Source organism: Eptatretus burgeri, chromosome 9 (genome assembly GCF_056783735.1).
Source record: "Eptatretus burgeri isolate ZD-2024b chromosome 9, Ebu_testis_v1, whole genome shotgun sequence".
Lineage (NCBI taxonomy): Eukaryota > Metazoa > Chordata > Myxini > Myxiniformes > Myxinidae > Eptatretus > Eptatretus burgeri.
This window is the reverse complement of record NC_140969.1, coordinates 64,770,821-64,793,363: the sequence shown is the minus strand read 5'-3', so window position 1 is coordinate 64,793,363 and position 22,543 is coordinate 64,770,821. Positions and strand designations below refer to the sequence as shown.

The 22,543-nt window shown below is 46.3% G+C and overlaps 1 protein-coding gene across 8 annotated transcripts in view; it reads right to left on the bottom strand.

The window, feature by feature from the left end:
* DMAP1 (DNA methyltransferase 1 associated protein 1) overlaps positions 1-22,543 on the bottom strand; it is a 61,435-nt gene that overhangs the window by 21,960 nt on the left and 16,932 nt on the right. For 7 of the 8 annotated variants that reach the window (XM_085895415.1, XM_085895412.1, XM_085895418.1 and 4 more), the window contains 4 exons: positions 18,212-18,407; positions 17,877-18,059; positions 14,315-14,461; positions 12,141-12,401 (listed from right to left, as the gene is read on the bottom strand). In XM_085895415.1, the coding sequence (XP_085751541.1) occupies positions 12,141-12,401; positions 14,315-14,461; positions 17,877-18,059; positions 18,212-18,407 (787 nt within the window). The remainder of the gene's footprint in view (positions 1-12,140; positions 12,402-14,314; positions 14,462-17,876; positions 18,060-18,211; positions 18,408-22,543) is intronic. The other variant, XM_085895419.1, reaches the window with a different exon arrangement.

The window sequence follows — 22,543 nt, the reverse complement described above, 5'->3', positions numbered from 1 at the left end:
CAAACCACCATTCAGGTCCCTTAGGTGAGGTATCTCGGTAAGTATATGTGTAGTTAGGCCAAAACCCGTTGTCTAGTGGGAATACATGTCATTTATGCGTGCTGCGACTCTTCAGGATAGCCGTTTTTCTTTCTCTATCTTTATTTTGGACCAACCGCCATTGTTACCACCACCAGTCACAACATCAACCACCAACCACAACGCCGCTTCACCACAACCGCCACGACCTTCACATCACACCTCGCAACCGTCGCATCGCCACCGTTCTTGTGCCACTTGTGGGTACCGGTGTTGGACTCGTGCAGGGCGCGCGCCGAACAGCGTGTACAAAACCACGGATTTTCCACTTCAAAAACGGATCAAAAACGACACACGCCCACTTCCGTCCAATCGGTGAGCGAGGGGCGATTTGGCCCCGCCTCCAGGGCGTTGGAGGGCGATCGCTATATGCAAATTTATGGATCAAAAAGCATTCACGCCCACTTTTTCTCGGGCCAATGGGGAGCGAGGTGAAAGGTCGAAGGGAGGGGGTCAAAGATGAGAGAGCGAAGCCACGGGGCTTATATAAGCGACCGTGTTCGTCAGTCAAGTGAATAGAGAGTTAAGACTTCGCGGGCGGTGGAGTTGGGAAGAAGAAGCCAGAAGGAGTTGGTCGTCGTCGTGTGCGTTGGAGTCGGAGCAAAAGGAGACGGAGCTGTGGAGAGGCGGCGAGGGCAGACGAGGGGGTGCTCGCGTCGTGCAGGGAGCTGCACGCCAGGGAGGCCGACGGCGCGACCTGCTCGAGGTGGAGACGCTCGTCACGGGACTCGAGGCAGAGTGGAAATCCTCTATACCCCGAGCATCAGCAACCCCCTCCTGTTTCCCCCCGCGCTGAGATAGTGCGACCAAGGGGGCCCCTTTCCCACCCCCTATCAGACACTGCCCGCGAGGCCCGCGGAGTTGAGGCACCATCGCCGCTCCGCGTCTCATCACCAGACGGGTAGGCCCGACCCGGTCTCGGCCTCAGGCCCGCCTCATCTTTGAGGGTGTTCTTTTTTTCTTGGTTTTGGGTATGTGTTGTCGGCGCCGTCTGTGAAGTAAAATTGTATAAGTGTTGCCGTGTGCTCGAGTAATCGGTATTAGATCTGCATTGTCGCATTTGCTTTTTGTGTAAATTGCATTGTGTTTTTCTTTTCTATGTGCTTTTGGTGGAATTGAATATGTGTGCTTTCCGTTCGTCGCGAATAAATGTGCTTTGTGTTGAACTGTTTCCCGCTTCGCTTCGTCATTTCTTTCATTGAATCCTCATCTTGCTTCACATAAAGGGTTGGTAGTGGGCTGAATACGCCCGATAATTAATCGAACCGTCGAGGTCGACGAATAACACCGCTCGGTTATCCCGATAGTACGGAACGGGTCGCTTAAGTGGCCCGTGTCCGAAGTCGACCTGCGGCGAGGTGCGATCGCCCGGTCTACCCTCCGTGTGGGTACTTAGGTAGGTCGAATTTGGCGAGCAACCCTATCCCACGCGGGGGCTGATTGGCTCGATCGCGGTGAGACTGAAAGGTCCACCCGTGACTGGTTCCCGGCGTTAGTCCGAGAGGGTCACGACTGGATTGTCCGTCCGGTGGGCGACGTGCCGCGATTCGAGTTACGTGGCCGTCAGCACGCCGGCGGGCGCGAATCCGCAACAATATATATATATATATATATATATATATATATATATATATATACATATATATACATATATATACATATATGTATGTAAATATTTCTTCTTCTTTGGGCTGTTCCCATTAGGAGTCGCCACAGCGGATCATCCGTCTCCATTTCGCTTTATCCTCCACATCTTCCATTGACACTCCAACCACCCGCATGTCCGCCCTCACCGCATCCATGGACCTCTTCTTTGGCCTTCCTCTTCTCCTCCTACCTGGCGGCTCCATCCTCAGCATCCTTCTCCCGATATACTCCGCTTCCCTCCTGTGCACATGTCCAAACTATCTCAATCTCGCCTCTCTCACTTTGTCTCCAAACCGTCCAACCTGCGCTGTCCCTCTAATATACTCATTCCTTATCCTGTCCATCCTCGTCACTCCCAACGAGAATCGCAGCATCTTTAACTCTGCCACCTCCAGCTCCGCTTCCTGTCTTTTTGAAAGCGCCATCGCCTCCAAACCATACAACATAGCTGGTCTCACTACCGTCTTATATACTTTCCCCTTCACTCTTGCAGCTTCCCTTCTGTCACAAATCACTCCTGCACCTCTTCTCCACCCACTCCATCCTGCCTGCACTCTCTTTTTCACTTCTCTACCACACTCTCCGTTACTTTGGACAGTTGATCCCAAGTATTTAAACCCATCCACCTTCCCCACCTCAACTCCTTGCAACCGCACCATACCACCACCCTCCCTCTCATTTACGCACATGTACTCCATCTTACTCCTACTGACTATCATTCCCCTTCTCTCCAATGCGTACCTCCACCTCTCGAGGCTTGCCTCAGCCTCCTCCCTACTTTCCCTACAGATCATGATGTCATCCGCGAACATCATAGTCCATGGAGACTCCAGTCTGATCTTGCTATACATGTTGATTCAGTGAATATATATATATATATATATATATATATATATATATATATATATACACATATATATACATATATATTCACTGAATCAATATTGTGACGTCCACGGGACTTGAACAGTCCCGCCAACGTAGAATGAGCCGAAACGATGGAGGCGGTTTATTTATTTATAACCCAAACATGGAGGTTCTAATCGCTCTACCGCAAACGGGACGAGGAAGGTGGCACGAGTCACTTTTCACTGAGTTGATGACGTTTATTCGTTTTTATTATTACCAGAAATAACAAGACTCGGCAAGAAGAGGGATCCGGGGCGATTCGACGGGATGGTGTGGGATCGGGCGTGGGGAAAAACACAGACAATTCCAATGAATATACAGTTCTCAATCCCTCTAAGGCGCCAAGCACACACACACACACACACACACACACACACACACACACACACACACACACACACACACACACACACACACACACACACACACACACACACACACACACACACACACACACACACACAAAACGTAGCTATTTCTGGTGGTCAGGCTGGACCGTGGTGTGGACGCAACTGTCCCTGGATCGGCGTCGGACGAGCTGGCCTTGCTCTCGTCAGGGGGGCAGGAGAAACCGTGGTGCTGTCGACCTCCTGGTCTTGGCCCAAGTCCGCTCACAGCCGCCAGGGAACCAGTTCTGGCGCCAAGTTGTGAGCAGGAGAGGGAGGCAGGTCCGCCCGCCGTTCGACCCCGTACTCCGAGTCAGCAGAACCCCAGAGCCAACCAAGGTGAGGCACGAGGCTCAGCAAGGCTCCAAGACACGATCAAGAACACGATTGAATCAGCACAACAAGGATGCTCCCCGCGCAAAAGCCTCCCCACCAAAAAAGCACAATCTTTTGGTTGTAATCTTCTTCCTCTTCCTTTTCTACCCCGAACAGAACCTTTTTATCCTCCTGTCCTCGTCACTTCCAATCGAGCCGTTTATTGGCCCACCGCCGTCGCCTTCTGCTAATCGTGATCACGGGGCGCAGCCATCCGCTGCACTGTCCTGTGACGTCACGGCCAGTCTCCAGAGAATACCAAAAGGGGTTTACGCAGACACACTTACCCTATCCCGTCTCCCTATCTAATTACGTGACAATTATCATTTCCCCCCCTTGAAGAAATGAACATTTACTAGACAACTTATCACCACTGAATTGCTACTTATTACATTGAGATCCTGGTAAACTCGAACAGCATGGCATACCTAATTAAACATCCTAATTACCCTTTGAATGCATACCCCCCCTCAAACGTAACAATATATATGGACTGGTTTCTCAAATCTTGAATATATTGTTGTGGTTACCAAATTCGCAAACCACCATTCAGGTCCCTTAGGTGAGGTATCTCGGTAAGTACATGTGTAGTTAGGCCCAAACCCGTCGTCTAGTGGGAATAAATGTTATTCATGCGTGCTGCGACTCTTCAGGATAGCCGTTTTTCTTTTACTATCTTTAATTTGGACCAACCGCCATGATTACCACCACAACCACAACATCAACCACCAACCACAACCACCGCTTCACCACAACCTTCACGTCACACCTCGCAACCGTCGCATCGCCACCGTTCTTGCGCCGCCTGTGGGTACCGGTGTTGGACTCGTGCAGGGCGCGCGCCGAACAGCGTGTACAAAATCACGGATTTTGTGCTTCAAAAACGGATCAAAAACGACACACGCCCACTTTTTGCCATCCAATCGGTGAGCGAGGGGCGGGTGGCCCGCCCCAGGGCGATCGATATATGCAAATTTATGGATCAAAAAGCCTTCACGCCCACTTTTTCTCGGGCCAATGGGGAGCGAGGTGAAAGGTCGAAGGGAGGGGGTCAAAGATGAGAGGGCGAAGCTACGGGGCGGATAAAAGGACCGTGTTCGTCAGTCCAGAGAGTCGGAGAGTAGGAGAGTCCAGACGAGGAGAATAGGAGAGTAGGAGAGTCGGAGAGTCGGAGAGTCGGAGAGTCGGAGAGTCGGAGAGTCGGAGAGTCGGAGAGTCGGAGAGTAGGAGAGTCGGAGAGTAGGAGAGTAGGAGAGTAGGAGAGTAGGAGAGTAGGAGAGTAGGAGAGTAGGAGAGTAGGAGAGTAGGAGAGTAGGAGAGTAGGAGAGTAGGAGAGTCGGAAACAGAGAGTCAAGACTTCGCGGGCGGTGGAGTTGGCAAGAAGGAGCTGGTCGTCGTGTGCGTTGGAGTCGGAACGGAGGGGACGGAGCTGTGGAAAGGCGGCGAGGGCAGACGAGGGGGTGCTCGCGTCGTGCAGGGAGCTGCACCCCAGGGAGGCCGACAGCGCGACCTGGCCGAGGTGGAGACGCTCGTCGCGGGGCAATAAAAATCCTCTATACCCCGAGCATCAGCAACCCCCTCCTGTTTCCCCCCGCGCTGAGATAGTGCGACCAAGGGGGCCCCTTTCCCACCCCCTACCAGACACTGTCCGCGAGGCCCGCGGAGTTGAGGCGCCATCGCCGCTCCTTGTCTCATCACCAGACGGGTAGGCCGACCCGGTCTCGGCCTCAGGCCCGCCTCATCCTTGAGGGTATTCTTTTCCTTGGTTTTGGGTATGTGTTGTCGGCGCCGTCTGTGAAGTAGAATTGTATAAGTGTTGCCGTGTGCTCGGTAGTCGGTATTAGCTCTGCATTGTGTTTCTCTTTTACATTTGCTTTTTGTGTAAATTGAATTGTGTTTTTCTTTTCTGTGTGCTTTTGGTGGAATTGAATATGTGTGCTTCCCGTGTGCCGCGAATAAATGTGCTTTATTATTGAACTGTTCTCCCGCTTCGCTTCGTCATTTCTCCCATTGAATCCTCATCTTGCTTCACGTAAAGGGTTGGTAGTGGGCTGAATACGCCCGATAATTAATCGAACCGTCGAGGTCGACGATAACACCGCTCGGTTATTCTGATAGTACGGAACGGGTCGCTTAAGTGGCCCGTGTCCGAAGTCGACCTGCGGCGAGGTGCGATCGCCCGGTCTACCCTCCGCGTGGGTACTTAGGTAGGTCGAATTTGGCGAGCAACCCTATCCCACGCGAGGGCTGATTGGCTCGATCGCGGTGAGACCGAAAGGTCCACCCGTGACTGGTTCCCGGCGTTAGTCCGAGAGGGTCACGACTGGATTGTCTGTCCGGTGGGCGACGTGCCGCGATTCGAGTTACGTGGCCGTCAGCACGCCGGCGGGCGCGAATCCGCAATAATATATATATATATATATATATATATATATATATATATATATATATATATATATATATATATATATATATATATATATATATATATATATATATATATATATATATATATATATATATATATATATATATGTATTGTTACGGATTTCAGAATCTGATCTGACAAATGCATACCAACATCCAGGTCCTCAGATAGTTATTTCCCTAAATGCATGTCCAGGATAGACCCATCCTCATGTCTGGTGGAATTGTAAATGTGGTGCATTGAGAAGGGTAAAGAACAGATCCCCTCTCTTATGGAAAGCTTTTTCTCTTTCCGACAGACAGTCATGCATGTGAGATAGCAGTTTCTTTCACCGATGCCGACGCCCGCCTATTTCCATCAACGTTGACCCCTGTTTCTTTCACTAATGTCGAGACCCGCCTTCTTCCATCGACGTTAGACAGCATCCATAGAGCTGCAGGAACAAGCTAACTGGCTCCTGTTCATGTCAGGCTGAACAGTGAGGTAATAATTGTTGACGTTTTATGAGCGCTTCACGTTTGTGCTTGGTAATTCTGACAAATGGTTGCTTTTTGCCATTCGTCCAGCACAACAGACCTAGCATCGTAAGCGAGGAATAATTGCGGGACGTGCGGGTTGTCACGGTAATGGTGAGCAAGTGGGGCGGGGTGGATTTGGGGGAGTCTGTGGCGCCGAGACAGGCCACCTATAAAAAAGAGGGAGAGGTCCGTTCTTGGTGTGCGGCATGCATGTGCGGGTCAGTCGACAACAAGTGAGTTGGCGGGTCAGTCAGAGGGCTACTTCGCCGGTTCCAGTCAGACGGCTGCTTCGTCGGTTCCAGTCAGACGGCTGCTTCGTCGGTTCCAGTCAGACGGCTGCTTCGTCGTTCCAGTCAGACGGCTGCTTCGTCGGTTCCAGTCAGACGGCTGCTTCATCGGTTCCAGTCAGACGGTCGCTCTTGGCGTACCCGTTTCTTGGGGGTGACGTCGACTGGCGTTCAAGCCTGTTTGCGAGTGGGTGCACGGCAAGGCTGGGTGCTGGCAACGGACAAGGCACGCTCACACATTTCAAGATGTTTTTGTTTGATGGACGACTTGTCTTTGGTGAGCGAGACGGTTTCTTCCATCCCCCCCCCCCCCACCACCGAATGATCTGCTGGGTACCCTTGTCTGTGTTTAGTTGTTAAGTAGGTCAATCCCCGATAAGCATCTGCTTTTTGTCTCTTTTCTTCTCACTTTCATCGCTTTTGCCTGATTAATTATTTATTTGCTTGCGACCATTTTGATTGATTTGGAATTTATTTATTTTTACCTCACGGAAATAAAGTTGTTTTATTTATTTATTTTCTTATTAATAAATTGCTTGTTCACATTCCAACCTGTCCGTGCTTGTCCTTTCCTTCCATTGATCCAGCATTGTCCGAACCTAGATAGACTGGGAGGTAATTACCACACGACTTGACCAATAATAGTCGGCACGCACCACCGATTAAATGCTTGGCCGCCCTAATTAAGATCTAATCAAGATAAGATTGGTGCTTTGCCGAGGGCACACTCTCCGTTCAGGTAACCACGTGACCTCTAGTTAAACGGCATAATTCGACGGCGGACACTGGAACTCATGGTTAACTGGGTGGCGTTCGTAGTTCTAAAGTAACCCACCGTACCACAAAGTTAATTGTGAGTGGTGGCCCCAGATCCGGCTCTTCTGAGGACAAACGGGGATTAAACCCCCTGAGTAACAAATTGGTGTCTCGGTACCCATAACTATATATATACTAGTACGTGCCCGTAAAAAAATAATAATAATAATAAATAAACCACACAGGCCGTTTCTTCGCTCTCAAGTGCCCGAACGTGCGTGACCCGGAAGTTCGATATTATTCGCAGTTACGATTATTCGCAATTTATTTTTAATACCCAATTATTCAATTAGGGCCAACGTATTTTACCTTTTCGCAATGTCATGGCAAAGAAAAACAAAAAGAGAAGAGAAGAGAGAGAGAAAAAATTTACTTCCTGGTTCGGAGCATCCCAGCACTCTAATGTTCCCGAAATTTATACACCGTCTAATATGAAAACGATCATAACTTGGGCCATTGTGTTTATCTATAAATGCGCATTAGAAATCGAGAAATTATTTGAATACATGAAGTCATCACTCTCCGGAAGCCCGTACGTTGTAACCCGTAATGGGGAACGTGGCTGAGCTTCCCTTCCCCATCGGCCACGCCCACGCAACAACGTGTCTTCCCATTGGTTTGGTACATAAATGGCCATAACTTGGGAAGCACTTGTCCGATTAATATCAAACCTTGAAAAGGCACATCCTCAGGTCCCCAGCAATATACCTGGCAAGTTTCAATTAGATCGGACGAGAGGTTGTCGAGAAACAGCGGTCACACACACACACACAGAGATTGCTGGAAATATCTATATATATATATATATATATATCTATATATATATCTATATATATATATATCTATATATATATATATATCTATATATATATATCTATATATATATATATATATATATATATATATATATATATATATATATATATATATATATATATATATATATATATATATATATATATATATATCTCGTCACCCTCATAACAAAGTGCCTCAGTCATTTTATTCATTGATTAGGCTCAGTGTGACCACTCCTTGGCTTTTCAGATCCTCGTGGAGGATCTCCAAGTCTGACTCACGTTGTTGTTCTTGTGGACTTTTTTGTTTCACAGCCTACAGTTTTCATCGAAACTTCCTGAAACTTGGCGTATATATGTAAAAATACCCTGCGCAGACAGTAACCATCTCCAATTTTGAAAATTCCTCCAAGAAATAAATTTATGATGTCAAAATATCTCCGCTAATGGAAATCGCCTAAAAATTATCTCAAACTCGGCAAGCTTTTTGAATTCTGTTTGTGGGAATCGAACAGGGCATTAGCAGAGATGAATTACCACACATATGATACATCACTATGACGTCATATCAATTTTTATGACGTCATTCCTATTTTTTGACATTTTTTGTTTCACAACTCAGAGTTTTCATCGGATATTCGTGAAACTTGCCATGTATATGCAGAAAGCCCACGTGCAGGCAGTAACTATCTCCGATTTTGGAAATTCTTCTTAGAAAAAAAGTGGACGTCATAATATCGCCGCTAATGGAAATCGCCTATACCATTACCTCCGAAACTAGGCAAGCTGTTTGAATTTGCTTGCGGGAATCAAGCCGGGCATTAGCACAGAAAATTATTTATGGCAAACCTGATACATCACAATGACGTCATATTCGTTTTTATGACGTCATCATTAAGAGGACGAGGATCTTAGCTCATTTGAGCTTGTTTCACAAGATCTTGGCTATTCGTTGTTCACCTTGGCATCTTGGTTTTCTATAGGTTTTCTTGGCGTATAAGTTTTCTATTATCATCGCTTTTCCGAAATCTTGTGAATTCTTGGCTTTTTTTCATTGGCTCAAATTGGCATTTAAGAAAAAGAGGAGTGGTCACACTGATTAGGCTTAGGCACTTTTGTAATGAGGGTAACGAATACACACACACACACACACACACACACACACACACACACACACACACACACACACACACACACACACACACACACACACACACACACACACACACACACACACACACACACACCAAGCATTTAAGGCCATTTTCCCTGCGAAAGCAGAGGTTAGCCATATATACAGGAATAAATTCCCACGTGGGGCGTGTGGAAAAAAAAACTTCTGACTCAACCTTGGACTCTAACCCAAGGACCTCATCGGTTACGTGGCGACAGCCCAACGAGCTATTGAGTCTTTGGGTTAACCTCAGAAATTTCTCACACTAACACTGCAAGCTTTATAATGGCCGATGTCTTTCGTGCCTATTTATGTATGATGGAAATATATTGTTGTGGAAATGACTTTTAGGGGTTAAAGACATTCAATATAGCATATATATTTCATTTGTAAATGTTTGGCATGAGCAATAAGTAATTATTTGTGATGTTAGAAATGTGTCGCTTGTCGCATTAGAAATGCGCTTCAACTAAAATAAATAGACGCCATCTTCCCCTCCTAACGTTTGTGTCTGAAAAATCACCATTCCTGTGAGCCGATGTTTTATGTCCTACCCTTTGGAATCAGTCAGAATGGATGGAGGTAATGTTTTCATCCCTGTCTGTTGGTCTGTTTTTACTTGCAAAATTGAAGATTTGCAAACATATTGGTTGGTCTGGTCTGTGATTCTGTCTGTCTGTTTGTCGCCAACAGGTCACAATTTTAAACCAATCTTCACGAAACTTCATCAAATGGTAGTGTTGGTCATAAGCAAGAATACTTATGATTTTGAAGTCAAAAGGTCAAGATAGGCCAAAGGTCAACAACATCGGTCTATTTCTAAAATACTCAATTTTCATCCAATTGACTTGAAATTTGAAGAGGATTTGCATATTTGGTCATTGAATTTAACCACCAACTATTTTTGAGGTCAGCATAGGCTCAGGTCAAAATCTGAGGTGGGATTTCTAAAATCCTCAATTTTTATCCAAAAAGATCAGCATCTTAGGTGAGAATTCTAAAATCCTCAATTTTTATCCAATTGACTTGAAGTTGGAACAGGATTTGTATATCAGGTCACTGAATTCAATCACCAATTCTTTTTTTTAGGTCAAAAGGTCAAAATAGATCGAATTTCTAAAGTTGTCAATTTTCATCCAATTGACTTGAAATTTAAAGAGGATTTCATTATTTGTTCACTGAATTGAACCACCAATTATTTTTCAGGTCAAATTTGTTTTCGTGATTTGCCAACTCTGCAGGACGTCTTTCTTGTTTCTTTTTGTGCAGAATATCTCAAGAAATTGTGGACGGATTCAGATGGAATTTGAGGGGCCGGTTGGATGTTTGACAAGGACAAATTTAATTTGATTTTGGTGAAGATCTCGCTACGGATCCGGATACTACAATCTTTTAAGTAATTTTTCACCACTGAGAGATAAGGCCAAAAACGATACATCGCACGATACCTCAAGAAGTTGTGGATATATTTGGACAAAACTTTATGAGCAGGTTGCATGTATGACAAGGATGAATTGATTTGATTTTGGTGAATATCCAAATCTGGATCCGGTGGAGGTATGCGCTCTACAGAGTGCCCTTCTAGATTATGTCTTTTTTTAGCATTCCCTATGTTTTGGCAGGAAAAGCCACCTGACCATCACCATCGGACCGCTTTTCCTCATAGCCCTGTGAGGGAGGTCTCGGCCAAGCTCATCCCGCCCACCAGGTAGATAGGTGCCCGATAATGAGCGAAAGGGGAGGGGCGTGCAGAGTGATGCATATGCCAAAGGCCATAAAAAAAACGAATGAGAAAAATTTGGGAGGAGAATCTGGAAGATGCCACGCCTTATGCCATGCCCAATCAGGTCTCCAGAGAGACGAACCACACCCCACCAAAACCCACCTCTCTTTCTCCTCAGCACCAGACGTTCACATCCACCGCCTGACGGGAATGTGTGGACTGATCCTGCAAGCTTTGCCTGCAACTTTATTTATGGCCTGTCATTAGCCATTCTGTCTCTTTATCACAGTGTGATTGATTGGGCCCGATAAAGACATAGTTATTTAAGGAATCCCATTCATTTTTTGGTACTGTAAGCACGTATTCAGTCGTGGGTAAGATAGTGGTAGTTGCATCATTTATTTTTGATTGCTTCTTGTATATGCCCTCCCCATGACCATTATTGCTTTTCCTATTAAATGTACCCCTGGTCTCAGGGTGAATTCTGGTTGTCATGGTTCTCCTGGGGTGATTAAGAAAGACCATTGAGGCTAATTGGCTCTGGTGAGTTTACACCATACACCCGGATCGTGTCACACGTCAGACTCGCACGGTCTCATTGGCGTGATGCTCAGTGGATTCAGATTTCCAATTTGCACGGTATTGTGGCTTTTAGACACATGATCTGGCGAGGAAAACCCCGAAGCAATTGACCGTTGCAGTCGTGGTGATATGACGCGTCGGACTCGTACCGGGCAACCGGAGCAACTGCGACCATAACAATATTATTTAAAATTATAATATCAAATATTTGGGGGAGGGAGGGGTTAGGGACAGGGATTACATGTCATTACTTCCTTGAAATCAGAAAGCTTTATACCAGTTGTTCTTGGTTCAGCCTGCCACTCAAAAAGTTATTTTTTGCACCGAGTTGGTTCAGTGTTCAAATATGGCTGGATATAAAAAATGTTATTCTAAAGGTTCCATCAATGCATTGAGCTAGTAAAACCACAAAGTACTTACTCCTCTGTCACCATGCTCTCGTCTCTGTGGGACTTTCTTCTTGGCTGTACGTCGCTCACCACTACCGCCACCGGCTTGCCCAGACCCAACACCTCCTGCACTCCCAGCACTTCCAACCGACACCCTCAACCCCGCAGCATTCCCTGCAGCACCATCAGCTGCAGTCATAAGCTTATGCAAGTCGGCGGTCGCACGCTCCCGCTCACGTCGTCGTGCTTCTATTCGCCGTAACTCTGTGAGCAGGTTCTCTTCTTCTGTCACCTGAAGGGCAGTCAAACAGCAAAGTGCACCTACAGTCAGCAAAGTCAGGCATCAATGAGTAATTACAAATCGCCAATTCAACTTGGTGCTAATGTACAGTATACAAATCCAGACGATTTAAACACAAGACTTAATGATTCTATATATTATATTGACTTTGAACACCGTTTAAAACAAAAATCTAAAATAACCTCAATAAGAACTTCTGTATTAAAATTAAATTTTACACCCATTGTTGAAAGCAAAAGCCCAAATCAAATTTGTGGGTCCCAGGTTTTCACTAAGCCTCACCCATTTCAGATAATGGTGGCTGGAACCAATTGGAAAACAGGCAGCTTGTCCAACATCTATATATAACTAAAACTCTCATCTTGTATGTATGTATGTATGTATGCATGTTCCTGAAATACAGCCAAAACGGTACACGATAGTGCAAAAATATTAGGGCCATCTTACTCACCATTCTCGTGCGGTGTGCAGTATCAAGTTTCATTCAAATTGGGCACCGAAAAAATTATTAAAAATTCAATTCCCTATTCAGTCAAGTCTTCTTTGGGAGAATTTGATCAATGCAAACAACCTCAGCGGTATCGTTCGCCAGAATTATCTATTTTTTTTTCTTGAAATGATTTATTTTGAAATCTCAAACATTTAGTATAGACAAAACGATTTATTTTTAAGCATAAAATAAACATCGTCATTTTGATCTAACACTTCCGTGTTCATGAACAAATAAAATTGTGGTTCGAAGATTATGCACAATAATTTCTTCGACTTTCTTTTTTCAGGTTTTTTTTCACATTGACGCACAATATCAGGTTTCGTTCAAATGGGGCAACGAAAAAAATTATTAAAAAATCAATTCCCGATTCAGTCAAGTACTATTCGGGAGTATTTGATCAATGCAAACAACCTCAGTGGTATAGTTCACTGGAACTATCCTTTTTTTTTTTTTGGAAATGATTTTTTTAATCAACCGCTGTCACAACAGGAACCCAACGGGTTCACGGGTCGTCTCGTATCCAATAAAACTTCACTAAGCCCCCTGTTAGAAAGTCACAATTGATAGCACGTGGTGAGAGGAGAACACGAAGGTACGCTCAAGCTACCTTATTCTTCTTTTAAGCACAGCTAATGGGCTGCAGGTAGCAAAATTTGCTGGCAGTGCAGCTGTGTTACTGACGCAGTGCCCCCTGTAGGTGAGAGCAGCAATTTGGAATTCAGCCAGGGTATCGGCGATAGTTAACATACTTTTCACGAAGGACACCGTGGGATCTTTAACGTCCACCAACTAATGCCAGCAGACAAGACGTCCAGTTTAGCATCCAACCAAGGTACAGCACATGCAATGATTAATTTTCCTGCCTACAAAACACCAGGATGAGAGCTTATACCTATACCTGGGCCGATATTCATATCCAGACAAGACAGCTTAAAGGTGAGTGTGCGTACATCTAGGCTATCTTACAAGCCCGCTCAAGCTGTAAAAATACTGAATATTGTGTCCGACTATTTCAGTGCAATTTACCTTCAGAAGAAACAATTGAAATTCAGTTTTTGACATGAGTAACAAAATTACGGTCCTGGTGAGTCTGGTGACCCCACCAGGACACTTCCGTTTAGCATAAACCTCAAGATAATCATTTCGTTCTGATCATCAATAACTTGATTCCATCAGATGCGATATCTTTTTGCGACTTTTTTTCTAAGCAGGTAAGAAATCTTGTGTACACTTTTCAATGGTAGTATTAGAGTGTGCTCGACCTACGAATTCATACCGTTCCCCAAATAAGCAAGTTCCTCTTGAATACAAGCAAAACAATATGTATGAGGCAGGAAGGAAGGCAACTCGAATAATACATAGAAGTTCTTGAAAGAATGAGCAATAGAGTGTGAGACAAAGCAAAAGAAACCTGCTCTGGTGTGCGACTGAAAAGCCTCTCAAGTTGTTCCTTTCGTCTGCGTTCATGGTCAGCATCAAAAGGAACAGAGAGGGGTCCCCGCTCTCCTCCAGGCCCTCTGGCTCTTGCAAGCTTTGCACTCACCATGTAATAACGTTCCTGCGGCACCAGAATGAAGTGTCAAGTGTCACCATCTGTTGTCAACCGCCACATCATCTCATCAGGCAGTTTATCTATTATTTCTTCCTTTTTTGTTCAGTCATTCCCCCAATTCATTCTTACATCAATTGTTATTGCTGTGTGCAGCCCGTGGCAGCGAGTTTACATCGTTGCTGAGTGTGGCTGTCCCGCTCAGAGCCATACATAGAGGACAATGTCATCAGAGCGACAATGACATCCACGTTTTTTTTCAAGATCACGTGACGCATGGATGCCATTTTGTGTGCACATCAGAGCAAAGACTCAGTCAGACACATGATCAGTTTAAAATGTAAACCCCCCCAAAAAATTGACAATGTAGATGAGAAAAATGAGAGGTTGTTGTGCCTAAGGATGTACCAAACGCTCAGAAAAATGTTAATGTACATTATACAGGTTTCCGACAAATACCGCAAGAAAGATAATCTGGGAAGCAAAGGCAAATAGACTGAACTGGCAAGCATCGTCATCTTCACATCTGTGCGAGGTAAATTTTGTGGAATATTTAGTTTATGTTAATGTTATTCCATGTTAATGCATATTGATATACAGTTTATTACGTTATTAAGTAATTGGTGAAAAGACTCGAGTATCATTTGCTGCATTTGAAAGATTGCATGTGCTAAGTCGGCTCGGCCAAGCCTCTACGCTTGGCCTACTCAGTCTGTGTGATCATCGCAGTTGATGCATAGGCTACTCAATAATGCCTAGGTTTACATCATATTGTTGCGGGGCCGGGTATCGGCTGCGAGCACGACCGCTAGATGGAGCAGTAGAATCGGCTCAACCGATCGCCCAGAATTTCTCCGAAAAAGTATGGGTCCCTTATCGGACCGTGAAGCGTCAATATTTCTGCCACGTGGTACAGGGTTATTTGCCAATTTTCAAAATACCTAGATTTCCACGTGGCGATTTACCGAGTCTCCACACCCTCGACGGCACCCGTACGGAACGAGCCGCTTAGTGTACTCGAACCGCGTGCGACCCGAGCGGTTTATCGCAGAGATCCGTCGGTCCAAATGTCCCATTACAGCGGCAACAGCCTGGCTAATTTTCCAACACAGCACGCTAAGCCAATGGAGGAAAGGACACGAACGAGCAGATACATTTCACAAAGGGGGATGTTTATTTAGCAATAGGCAGGAAGGGGAACACAAAAGAGCAGAGTTATCCAAATATAGAAGGCACATATAGACAGCACGGCACTTACACAATTTCCTACTTAACTGACTGGCTCCACAAACACACACACCCAAAAGGATCGGAGCAAAAGCAGTCTTTATTGAGACCTGTCTCGGACCTGTCCACCTCGTGTGGTCTTCGCGATCTTGGGGGGAAGGGACTCGAACCCGCAACCACGACCGTCTGCAAGGCCCTCATCAACGACCACTCACTGGCCCTGGATGCCAGGTTTGAAACTGCCTGGACTGAAACGCCCTCTCCCACCAGGGATGTCTCACACACGGTCCTTCGAACTCACCAATGCTGCTGCCACGAACACACTGTCTCTCCCTCTCTTCGTCCAGACCACCCCTCCTTTTCGTGCTCAGGCGCGACAGACCTCCTTTTTGTCGCCACTCGCCTCCTCGTTGGACAGTCCGTTCTCAGACGACTCGTCGCGGCCTCCCTATTGGCCGGGGCCGAACACTCTATCTGGTTAAGGCGGAGCCAGCTTGAGGTGCTGAGCTTCCTTGTTGGACAAGGAGCATGCCCCTGCCCTTCTGGGCAGAGTCTCGATCTGAGGTGATGAGGTTCCTGGTTGGACAAGGGGCACGCCCCTGCCCTTCTGGGCAGAGTCTCGATCTGAGGTGATGTTCCTGGTTGGACAAGGGACCCGCCCCTGCCCTTCTGGGCAGAGTCTCGATCTGAGGTAAAGGAAATCTCCGCCCCCGAACGTGATCGAACACACGTACACAATGGCGTCGAACAGAGCAAGGGGAAGATGATGCTGGCGTTGATGGTGGTGTAAAAAGAAAAGAAGAGAAAACCTGACAATTAAAATAACTCCACAGCGCAGGAACATTTAATTACCCATTAGACAAGGGAAAAGGGAGCTTAACTGGCAACACATACTTTCCGATATAACTGATATATACTCTATAGGACCTGTATGTTGAGTGCAGTAAACTTCCAAATCCGTAACAATATATCTCACCATCCAGCCAACACCACGCACACTCCGCTGAGTCACGTATTGCTGGCATTGGCCCAATCTCTCTTCCTGTCTTGTCATTCCCTCAGTCTCTTTCTCATGGTAAGACTTTGGGCCCAGTTAAGGCTTGGATAATAAAGGCATCCCGTTCATCGTTTGGTATGTAGTCATGTAATACCAGGAGTGGGTAAGGGATTAGTCTTATTGATCCATATTGACTTATTTGTTATCACTCCTTTTGTTCCCTCCCCGTGCCATCATCGTAAGAAACCTGACTTGGTCTCGGGTGAATTCTGTTTGTCCTGGTGGCTTCATCTAGTGGTTTGAGTAAATCCCGTTAAGGTTGATTGGTCGTGGTCTCTGTACCGCGAGATAAGATCAGGTCACGTGATTAATGTTTACTCAGCCTCATTAGCTCAGTCACATGATCATGTATCGGCGTCGGGCTTGGGTGGCTTGGCGGTCCAACTGGCATGGTAGCAGAGATAAAAGGCCGCAATCCGATCCGGAGCAATCAAATCACATGACCTCTACGGTCGCTTAGACGCGACTCGCCGGATTTGAACCGGGCAACTGGAACAGGCTGATGGCCATAGCAATATTATTTTCCATGTTATTTTATTTTTAATTTGCTTCATTGTACCTTTATTTCATTTTTTTATTTTACTCTATTTGAAAGTGTCTGAAAATATAGGAAGGGAGAAAAATAAAATTACAACACAAAAAGTACATTTAAAATTTTGTTACATTTATTCAGATAATAAATTGATCCAAGGTGTTACTCATCCACCAATAAAATTGTAAAAAGTATGAAAACATTCTCCTCATTGGGTCAGAATACAAATACAGTCACACACACCGCCCCACACACGTTGGCCACAAAACGGCTTTCAATTCGTCATTGCAGCATCTCTCTGCATACGGCTCTGGTCCCGCTGATGCAGTTCCCCCTGTAGGTTAGAATAGGAATTTGGCCAGAGTGCCGGCGATAACTCGCCTACTCTTTACGGAGGGCACCGTGGGATTTTTAAACGTCCACCAATTAATGCCAGCAGATGGGACGCCTCGTTTTAACATCCATCCCAGGCACTGCTCACACAATGATGCCTCGCCTGCATGCAAAACACCACGATGACAGTCTATAGCTAGATCGGCATTCGTAAGATAAACAGAAAGATAGGAAATGAATTATGGTACCATGGATAGGAGGCCAGTACACCTCACCTTGAGATCCTCAAGTGATCGCTTCCCAAAGCGACGAGTGTCATAACGGTCATGAATGACTATCCAACGCAGATCAAATTGTCGGCAAAGGTCCCATAAATAGTCTGTCTCTGCTCGGGACCAGCTTTCATTCTGCAGTAGGGTCTGATACTCGTGTTCAGAATAGGATGGGATGTCTACTGTCTGCAAATAGAAAAACCCAATGCAAAGAAGAAAAAAAACACCACGAGGAATCAGCTTCAACATCTGTATCGCCGTTTATATCAATATGCATCTGCCTGTTGGAAAATGAACTGACAATGCTGAAAACAATCCTGCACTTGAACACACAGCACCTTATTGAAGCGAGCAAAAGGATAGGGCTGGTTTTCATCACAAACTCTTCTCCAGTGATGCAGCAAGGCTCCATCGGAACGAGCCGGGTTGGTGAAGGGAACCCAGTGCCAGGGACGTACACGCCTACAGCCCAGCCGTGCCTTTGCTGTACGATAGCCACGTGTTGAATCCGATGGCAGCAGTGGAGGGGCATCTCTGAGGGTTAAATGAATAGTTTTTGAGTAGCATCAAAGAGTAGCATCATACTCCATCAAAGAGTAGCAAGTAAAGCACCCGCAGACAAACAACAAATCAATTGATACATGACATCATAGTCGATGATTGCATAACGGTGCAGCATAAGTGGATACAGTTGGATAATCGAACATGTTGAAATAGCACGAGAAATGGCGATAGCACGAGATAGGGCGATTTTTGGCCTGATCTCTGTTAATGTCCTCAGCCCTACATATGTCAAGTACAAGCTCCTTCATCAACATGGAGAAAAATAAATTGCTAATCAGATGACATTACATGTTCCTGTCCATATTTCCGATTTAAACAGCATTCTAAGTTAGTCACATGACATCGAATGTAATTGTGTTGGATTATTCTTTGAGACTCCTCTACCTAAGGTAGGAGGACTCCATCAACACAACACCAACTCTTAAAAGCTCCACCTTTGATAACATCTTTTGCTTCATCGTGTTTGTCCATTTCCTTCATCAATTTTATATTGAGTTGTATAGGTTTGGGCAACACAAAGTATGGCCAAAATATTTCAGCTAACCTCTTTGCTATAGCGCATGAGATTTATGGTTAAACCTATTATTGCCCATTGCAAATACTGCACCTGTTACCTCTGCCACTGAAGGTGGACGGAGGTTATGTTTTCACCCGTCTGTCTGTGAGCTGGATATCTCAAAAAGTTGACGGATTCAGATGAAACTTGGTGGAGAGGTTGGGTGTGTGACAAGGATGAATTGATTTGATTTTGATGAAGATCCAGATCTGGATACAAGAACTTTTAAAGTGATTCTTCACCATTGAGAGGAGGAGGAGGAGGAGGAGGAGGAGGAGGAGGAGGAGGAGGAGGAGATTGGGACTATACTCTGTGCAGAGCATTGGTGTTGCTTAAGCAGTATCCTTGGCAATTGGGCACAATCCTGGACGGTCGCCACTCCGACACAGTATACCAGCACGTTGGCACTCATTTTGCCGAGCTCGGAAAGATGACAGGTCGAGTTAACCCCACCTGGTATTAATTCAACAGCTGAGCGGGATTTGAACTCATGACCCCAGGATCCAAAGCCCACCACCCTAACCATTAAGCCAACACTAGGCATATAATTGAGAAATTAGGCCCAAAACGATATACAACACAATAAATATTTCAAAAAGTTGTGGATGGATTTGGATGAAACTTTGTGTTTGAGTTGGGTAGGTGACAAGAACAAGCTGGATAGACTTTGGTTAAGGTCCAGATGCAGATCTGGCCTATCAGTAGGATAAAAATGTAAACTGTTCAGCCTGGTGGAGGTATGCACTCTCTTGAGCCACCCAGAAGATTCTTCCTGCTATTGCAAACCAAGGCGGCTCCATTTGATGTTCAACTGATGTTGATCATATAATCTTTGTCTGTTTGACAGAGTCGCTGGGCCGAGGCCTCCAGATGGGAGGTGACGATTTGGTGTAGGACTGTGTCCATTGGAGATGGGGGAAGTGCTCGTCACGCATTCTGGGATGCCAAAGAGGACTCATCCACTGGGTGTGAGCACCTGAGGGACGCGGCTGCTTGTCCCATTGTGCCACATCGCCACTGCCCATCTTCCCCATTCTCTAATAAATTTGGGCTTGCGGTGCCCCATCGGGCTGTGTGAGGTGAGGGAGAAAAGAGAAGACTCCACTTTTCTTTTCTCCATATTTACTTCTCTTTTCTTCTCAAGTTTTCCTTCTTGTCTTCTTCTTCTCCCCTGTTTGAATGATCACCATATGTCCTTTGTGTAAGTAAGATTGTATAAGAAAGAATATGTGTTATGGTTAAATCTGCTCTTGTATGCCTTTTGCTTTCTTGCTTGTAAATACTCGCTTTTAAATGATTGCTTCTGTGTGTAAATAAATAATTGTTAGTTGTTATTTTCAATCTGTCTTGGTTGTCTTTTCCTTTATTGGTTCGACACAGTGTAGAAGTATAGTTAAACAGGATGCAATACCCCCACCTGAATTGCTCTGTTAGCAGGTGCTGCAGCAATCTGTTCCGCTCGGCAGAAGATCACCAGGTGTGGTGCCGAGGGTGTAGCCTCCAGTTAGGTTGCCATGCCAATAGAAAGGTATCGCAGAAACATTGAAGCATAACCATGCTACGCCAGTAGTCCAGATCAAGTGGCTACGGCTGTGTAAGAACTACAGCCCGTTGGACCACGGAGGTATCTGTGGTCGGCGGACTCAGGACCGAGTGTTCGGGAGAACCTCGAATGCTTCCCCTTGTGGCGAGCCCCAAACTCCATGCGATAACATATATATATATATATATATATATATATATATATATATATATATATATATATGTACATATATATATATATATATATATATATATATATATATATATATATATATATATATATATATATATATATATATATATATATATATATATATATATATATATATATATATATATATATATATATAAATACATACATATATATATATATATAAGCACATATATATTGTTACGGTTCTCGGAATCACATGCATACAACAGATAGGTGTCCCAAGACAGTTATTCCATCATTATACGTGTAGATAGTCCCCTTCCTTTTGTCTGGTGGGACAACAAGGGAGTGCGTTGCGATTATCTAATAGCTCGGGTTGCAAAATCATTTTCTCTTTCATTTCATCCCCACACTTCTTCTTTTCTGATTATTCCTGAGGTAAATCAGCCACGTGCGCCTTCGCTGTAAGCTGGGGAGAATTGCCAATTGCATTAAGGAGGCATGCGAACAAATACCTCTTGGGAGACTGCACGAGTGGTGTTTTTCACAGCACGACGATCCACGGTACCCTCTGCCCCGCTTGCCCCTCGTCTCGTTTACCACAGCGTGTTTGAGTGTTCACAGCACACCATGTTGGGCAGGATGCGGGTGGAAGCAGCTTGTTCTTTTCTTAACCTCAATACCCAACGCGTGTTGGTGTTCGCCCCGCACGCACGCTCTCGGGGTCGTGTGGGCGCGAGCACTGGCCGCATGCGTGGTGGCGGGGCCACGAGCACTGTGTGGGGTGTGCTCGGGGGTTGGCGCGTGCACCGCTCGTGGGGTGTGCATGGATTTGTCAATGGCGGTGTGCCTTTGGTCCTCGATGGCAGCGGTGGATTCTCCACAGATGGTGAACGTCTTCTCGCCTCTGCGGCCGGCGAGGCTGCGGTCGAGCCGGGGAGTGTGCAGTGCGGGCCGTGTTGGCGTGTGCACGTTGGTCGGACGCCCAAGCATGCATGCGAGACCCTCAACCGCTTGCCCGGGATTTTTGCAGGTTGATTCGCGTGCCGGTTTCGGTGTGGGCGGTTCGTGTCGTCTCGTGGGGTCAGAGCGCAATGTTCCCGCTGTTTGGGATGGCCTTGCCAGAGGTGAGGTGAGGCGGTTTCCGGACCAAGCTGGCGGGCCGCGTGGGGGATCGGGGCCAGTCGGAGCGCCCGATTCGGGTAATGATGTTTGGATCGGCGTGGCCCCTCCCCCCGAGCTACGGGCCCTGTAAAGGACGGAGAAGTTCCTCAGTCTGATGGTCTGTGCTTCCTGCTTCTCATCTCCGCCTCCTCGTCTCCGCCCGCACCATGGCGACCCCACCCGCCTGCCTGATCCCGCCTACTACTCCGCTCTCGCCCTCTGGACTCCGCCCCTTCTCCACTCAAGCTCCTCCGCCTCCTCAACTCCGCCCACGCCAAGTCGATGCCGCCACAACCGCCTCCTGCTCCTTGACTCCGCCTCCTCGCATCCGCCCACACGTCGACCACACCCGCTTACCTGATCCCGCCTACTACTCCACCCTCGCCCTCTGGACTCCGCCCCTTCTCCACTCAAGCAGTCTCCACACGTGCGGCTTGGGCCAGAGACAACGCACCCACTGTCGGGTACCGCACCTCAGAACATCCCCCCCCCCCGCCCGAAACATATTGGTGGCTCGTCGCACTATCGGGCGCACAGGTACCGAGATCATAGCAACTCCCCCCGCCCCCCTCCCTGGTTGCAAAACTCCCTCATCGGTGTGTGTGTGTGTGTGTGTGTGTGTGTGTGTGTGTGTGTGCGTGCGTGCGTGCGTGCGTGCGTGCGTGCGTGCGTGCGTGCGTGCGTGCGTGC